The sequence below is a fragment of the Priapulus caudatus genome, unplaced genomic scaffold (assembly GCF_000485595.1).
Source record: "Priapulus caudatus unplaced genomic scaffold, Priapulus_caudatus-5.0.1 Scaffold153, whole genome shotgun sequence".
Taxonomy (NCBI): Eukaryota; Metazoa; Priapulida; class Priapulimorpha; order Priapulimorphida; family Priapulidae; genus Priapulus; species Priapulus caudatus.
Genome location: NW_014577214.1, coordinates 442621 through 449080, shown reverse-complemented (window position 1 = coordinate 449080; position 6460 = coordinate 442621). Strand labels below are relative to the sequence as shown.

General features: G+C 41.8%; 1 protein-coding gene across 1 annotated transcript in view; it reads left to right on the top strand.

Moving 5' to 3' along the window:
* LOC106806308 (uncharacterized peptidase C1-like protein F26E4.3) overlaps nt 1-6460 on the top strand; it is a gene marked incomplete at its 3' end in the record, with an annotated part of 26551 nt that overhangs the window by 3512 nt on the left and 16579 nt on the right. The window contains 1 exon segment of the mRNA XM_014808195.1: nt 4426-4733. Within this exon segment, the coding sequence (XP_014663681.1) occupies nt 4430-4733 (304 nt within the window).

The following is a 6460-nucleotide window of genomic DNA, read 5'->3' as shown; positions in this document are numbered from 1 at the left end:
GTGTGGTGTGTGTGTGGTGTCTGTGTTGGTGTGTGTGTGTGTTGTGTGTGTGGGTGGCGCGCCGGCGCGCGCGCGCGGTGCGTGCGTGCGTGGCCGTGCGTGCGTGCGTGCGTGTCGCGTGCGAATCAACTGGGAATGTATACCGCTCAGATATATCGCATTGAAACCTATTACTAACTATTCCTTACAACTTGAATTCATTTTATCTCCTTGCGCGTCAACCCTTACAGACTCTGCGGGCATTTACATAGACATGAATGTGTGCTTATTACCTTCCGCCAAGGGTGGGCAGGAAGGTTATGTTTTCACCGGCGTGTGTTTGTTTGTTGGTTTTGGGTTTTGGTTACAGCCTAAGGTGCTGCCTAACTGAAAAGTTATGGCGGATTGTCATAAAATTTTCAGGGATAGGGTCAGAAAGTGGGCTAACTTAAAAAGGGTTTTGTGGTGATCGAATCAATAAATTAATTACATTTTCAGGATAGGTCAGAAATGGGGTAACTTAGAATTGATTACATTTTGGTGGTGAATCAGGATTCAATTAATTAATTAATTAATTAATTAAGTTTTCAGGATACGTCAGAAATGGGGGGTAACTTAGAATTGGTGACATTTTGGGGATGATCCGGATTCAATTATATTTTAATTTAATTAATTAAATTTTTCACAGTGAGAGAATTAAGCTTCCTTGGCGGAGGTCTTGCGCTCTCGAGTGCTCTAGTTCTTTATACAACGCATAGTGAGCATTGCGACTAGCTAATATTTATATGCGGGTTTAGAGATGTGACTGTGTTTACTACGGAGCAGGTTGTGCTGTAAACAGTACAGCAACGTTCAGGGTGTTCTTTAGATGGCGGGCTGACACGTACTCTGGCTCTCACTTCTCTCCGTTGACCTTAGACGAAGGGTCTTCCTACATGCTGGGAACTAAGAAACCGGATAAGTTCATCTCTACGATGGTTCCGGTAAGATGTATAACAATAAAAACTTTCGGTAAGCGTTGATAATATATATATAGTATTAATTATTTATGAATGTATATGATATACAGGATAATAATACATTAATTTAGGACTTTTACACACAAAAGAGTTGTTTAGCAGCAAGGAGCTACATATACTAGATGGCGTACTGTAGCTCTTCATCTGCTTGTATGTCAGCTCTATAGTTGCATTATGGTATCTGTATATATCAATATTATTACTATCCAAATTCAGATTAACTATGAAGATTTGGCCAAGCAGTTAGCGACTAATTTCGACGCCGCGCCGACAAGTGGGGGAGAATGGGTAGGACCAATTAGGAACAGGAACTCTGTAACGCCTCGTGGGCGTTCTCTACACCGGTAACTTGTTTTCCTAGCAAAAGGTGTCGCCTCTGTCTCGCAACCAGCGCATTACTGTGTTATCGCGCCTGTGGGGTACACGCGGGATTGTTCTGGCACTGTTGGGATCGCGTGTGAACGTACTAGTAGGACCTTCGACATCCTGATAAACATACCTGACTAACATATCTTCTGGAGATACTTGTTCGTAGTCCCCTCCTGGTCATATACATGATCAAGAGGTAATAAACTTAATTACCTCAAAGCACAGTCCGGGCTGAGGATCCGATGTGACCAGGAGGAATAAAAGTCCACGAACGTTTCCAATAAATTTAACACGCTCCTTTGGATTTTTTCACTCTTGGAGTGATGGTAACTCACCTAAGCGAGATATTACGACTGGTTAATGCGGACGTGTGATAACCGCGCTGTGTGAGATAACCACACCCATTCTTGGATATTGTTGCTATGCGTGTTAAGCTAGACACTGATTATCCGCGTTTTCACGCATACGCGCTAAATCGTCGACTTGCCTGCACTTTAAACAGCGCTTTAAAACTCTATCCTATTGCGCGTTGATCGGCTAAACTGCCTGTGTTAGTCACTCGAAGCGGATAGGTCAGTGGTTTGAGTTATCATCCTCTCTCCTCTGATCTATTGAGTAGAGAAAGATAATGTGCGTGAATTATGCGCAGGTATACGCATGCGCTCGCGGAGACTTACGTATTTACATACTTACGTAGTTACGTACTACACGCATGTGACTTAAACATTTACTTATGTCTTCAGCGGCTGCCTCTGATAGACTGGCGATTCTCTCTAATGGCACCGAGCTAGAACGGCTGTCGGCCCAGCAGCTTCTGAGCTGCAACCGCCAGCAACAAGAACCGCTGCCTTGATCCAGGTGCCTCGAAAAACTCTTGGTGGTTCATGCGCAGCAGGACAGGGTAAGCACGCGCATGACCAACCGTAGTTTTACACGAAAGTCTAGATGTTGCTCATGCGCATTTGAATCGCTATTTACGAAGACATAACTGACGAATGAAATCGGATTTCTAATTAGTCGTTTAAATGTGCGCACGTGACGTCAACATTCTCGCGAAGCCCCGCAGCTAGCTCCTCCTAGTGGACCACTCCAGAGTCGTAATATGGCTTGACAAAACTCCTTTCTATGTCACTTCGTACACTGTTTTACATTGTTTAGCATTGTTTTACATTATTATATGATTACATTGTTTTAATTGTTACATTGTTTTACCATTGTTATATTATTACATTGTTTACATTGTTAACATTGTTTTACATTGTTATATTATTACATTGTTTTACATTGTTACATTGTTTTTGTTACGTGTTTTGCAGCACGGTGCCTGAGACTTGCTATCCGTTGTGAGCGGAAATCGTGAGAACGTCGACAAATGCCGCTTCCGTAAGAACGACGGCAGCTGCCCGTCCAGCGATAACTTCGCCAACAACCGCCTCTACAAGATGACACCTGCGTATCTACTGTCTAATAACGTGAGCTACTGACCACTCACTCTACCGCCGCTTGTCCGCGTGTTGCCTCTAGTCACACATATGATCGCCTCAGAAGACGGGTTTAGATGAAACGCAGGCAAAAACTATTGCTTGAAAAACCGATAATACAACAACAACAGCAACAACAACAACAACAACAACAACAGCAATAATAATAATAATAATAATAAACCATAAACAACAGTGACGATGATGATGACGATGATGATCATGATGATAATGATAATAATAATCACAAATCATTACACACGTATTTATTGAGAATTTCTGTGTAAGAGCATGCATGAATGCTTGCGGCTGGGATATATATATATATATATATATATATATATATATATATATATACACAGTACACACAAAGGCAGTAACATTGGATAGTTGGAACGTCGTAACACCTATTACTATTATTCTCTGACCAAGAGCTACCAATGTATTGATATGCTAGCATTAGCCTGTACGCAGCTTCCTTATTTAAGGGATCTGCTCTTCTCACCAAATTTCTTCATCATATTATATTATGCACTTGTTTCAGACTGTGGATATTCAGTACGAGATCTTCAGCAACGGACCAGTTCAAGGTACTGAGGGAATCCTTTCTTGCTCAACATCATATTTGCTGCTATAGTGCATGGTTTAGTGTATAATAGAAGAAGATGCAAACGGCATAAATTATTATTAAGCTTCTTATACCTTGCACATATTATTGATAGATAGTCCAGGTATTACTAATCTAGCGTTTGTCATGAGATATATATATATATATATATATATATATATTTATTTATTTATATTTATGTATCGGTTTTCTCAAACTTTCTTGCATATCAATATTTATTTTTATAAGTTTATCGTGCATCGTATAACACGCGGTTACCACTCTTTGCAGCTGTCTGCTACGATAATGGGAAGAAACATTTCGAGGGAACCACGGTGAAGCGCGGCTGCAACACGTGGTAAGGTGTAGTACAGGTGCCGTAGATCATCTAGCTATAATCTAGCCCAGTGGTTCTTAAAGTGATTACGTCACCGTAAATAGTAAAAGTAAAAAAAATATTTCCACTTTTTCACAAAATGAAAATTGCTGCATTATACTTTCTATTTTACTATGTTGTGCGATGTAAACATACACTCGTGACTCATACATAGCCCATAGCAAGCAATTATTGCCAGGATCATAATATCAAATCGTCCAGGTTTTTTGGATTTTTAACTACTTGAGAAACAATCTTATCAGGTAAGAATTTGACGATACATTTAGTACCGTCAGTACTTACTTTTAATGTAAAAAAAATACAACAAATTTTTTTATAAATATACACCATAGTAAATTCGTGACGTAGTTAATTCAATTTTTTGAGTCATAGACTCTTTTGAGAGTCTGGTGAAAGCTACGGATCCTTCCCAAGAAAAATGAACATAAACACATAAACACACAATTTTGCACAATGTGGTTCACGGACCCCCTGAAGCCCATCCACGCAATGGGTCCTTATATATATATGGTCGATTTTGTTTATTCCTCTTCAGTAACGTGGAACTCATTGTTGTTGTTGTTTATCTTTCAGGTGCATGGTAACTGATTATAAGCCGAAGATGGCCGTGTTGCCGCGGTGGTTACTAGCCGCTGTTGTGGTGCTAGTGTCGATCGTCGCCGCGACCGCGACGTGGATACCAGAGAATTCTGACTTTCCTTACGCAGACGACGTCAGCGGGGACTACTGTCGCACGCGCGTGCCGACGTGCTGCACGGATAGGGATGACGAATGCACAGTGCCCATACTGGACACTGTCTGCTACTGTGATATGTTCTGTAGCCGTGATCGCACCGATTGTTGTCCCGACTTCTACGAGACTTGCCAGGGACACACGGGAGGTGAGTACCAAAAGGGGTGCGCGCGTTATAGACGGGCGCCATATGTTCTGTTTTGTTTATTGAAGATCTCATTAACACGTACGTTGCATGCTTTATGTACATACATAAAAATACGCGGTTAGATAACTACCAAGGATGGTTTAATACCAAACACAAAAACCATAGCAAGAACATATATTTGCATTGCGGTCTTTACATATTTTACATTTTACTTTCATTCCATTTCCAATTAGGCGATCACTCCTATACTTACGGGTATCGGTACTTTGCGGGTTAATTTGGAGGGTTACGTCAAACGCAATGCGTCCTGAGATACTACTGAGGAAATTATATAATTATTTTTAAACGTGTAAGTGCGTAAATACGTACGGTAGGTATACGTATATGATTCGACGGATGTGTTTGGCCGCGGCAATGTTATTTAGGCCATGCTGAAATTCCGGAGTAATAGGAAAATAGGGAGTCGTGGCGCGTGCTGACATAGTGATCTATAAGTACTCCAGTGCACTATAAGTATTACTGCAGATATCGCTCCTGCTGCCGCATTTTCTCGGCCAGTTACCAAATTATATGTTTATACCCGTGAGGATCTATTACTAATTTAATTTTCTGCGCTTGTCAAAATCCCTAGCGCCACAAGTGGGACGCATTAATTTCACACTTTTGGCGTTCTTTGTTTGGTTTTTCACGTAAGCAAACTTTTTGCGCTTTTTGTGCTTTTCATCACGCTACGTGTGATTCGTATGCCGAACTCTCCACTATCGTGTCCTTCCAATCCGAGGCTACATATTTTTGTATTCTTCCTGTACGCTGTCTCCGTTTACGCGATATTCGCTATGACGGTAGCGATTCTTTATTGGATTTCTCTCATTTTGTCGTCTGCGTTTTCTGTTTGAAGTCGATCGTGTTGTCGATTTGATGAAATACTTCCATTATTTTCGCCCTTTAAATTTCCTTCAGTATCAATATTCTTTCAGCACGTTCTTTTCTTGCCGCATGCACCAATTGACGCTTTCACGTGCTCTTCGTCCTACTCACTAACTCGTTTATTTTCATGTTCCCTCCGTGTCCGCGCACTCTCGCTCACCCCTACGTTAGACCTACCTTGTTTCCGGAGCGAGGAGACCAGACATTTCCTGTAAAAATTTCTAACCGCGTGCCCTACACTTCTTCGCCTATTAGCCTGGCTGTATTTTGCCGGGCCAAAAAACTGTCTCTGTTTTGAAATCGTGCGGGTTTTTTAACAAGGGCTGTGGCGACTTTCAACGGCGACGACGCCAACGTGAACGCTGCTATTTCACAACAAGTTTTGCTATTCTTAGGCGCGTACTTTGTGGGATGTCTGCCGATACCCGGTTTGACATTTCAGTCGGAAGGAAATAGAGAGGGATAGAGAGAAAGCGAGAGAGGGAGAGACCTCTCTCTCTCTCTCTCTCTCTCTCTCTCTCTCTCTCTCTCTCTCTCTCTCTCTCGGGTATTCTTCCTTTTTCTGAGCATGTGCCATATCATAGATATACCGCCCTATTCGCAATATGTTCTGTTTTGGTGTCGCTACTAGAAATAGCCCCCGGGGATTTTGTGAGGACATAAAAATATGGGCAGGGCTTCATTGAGCAATGCGGGTTAGGTTTCCTAATCTGCAAGAAGACCTTTTATAGACAGCGTCTCCCGCATGCCAGACAGAGAGAGAGAGAGAGAGAGAGAGAGAGAGAGAGAGAGAGAGAGAG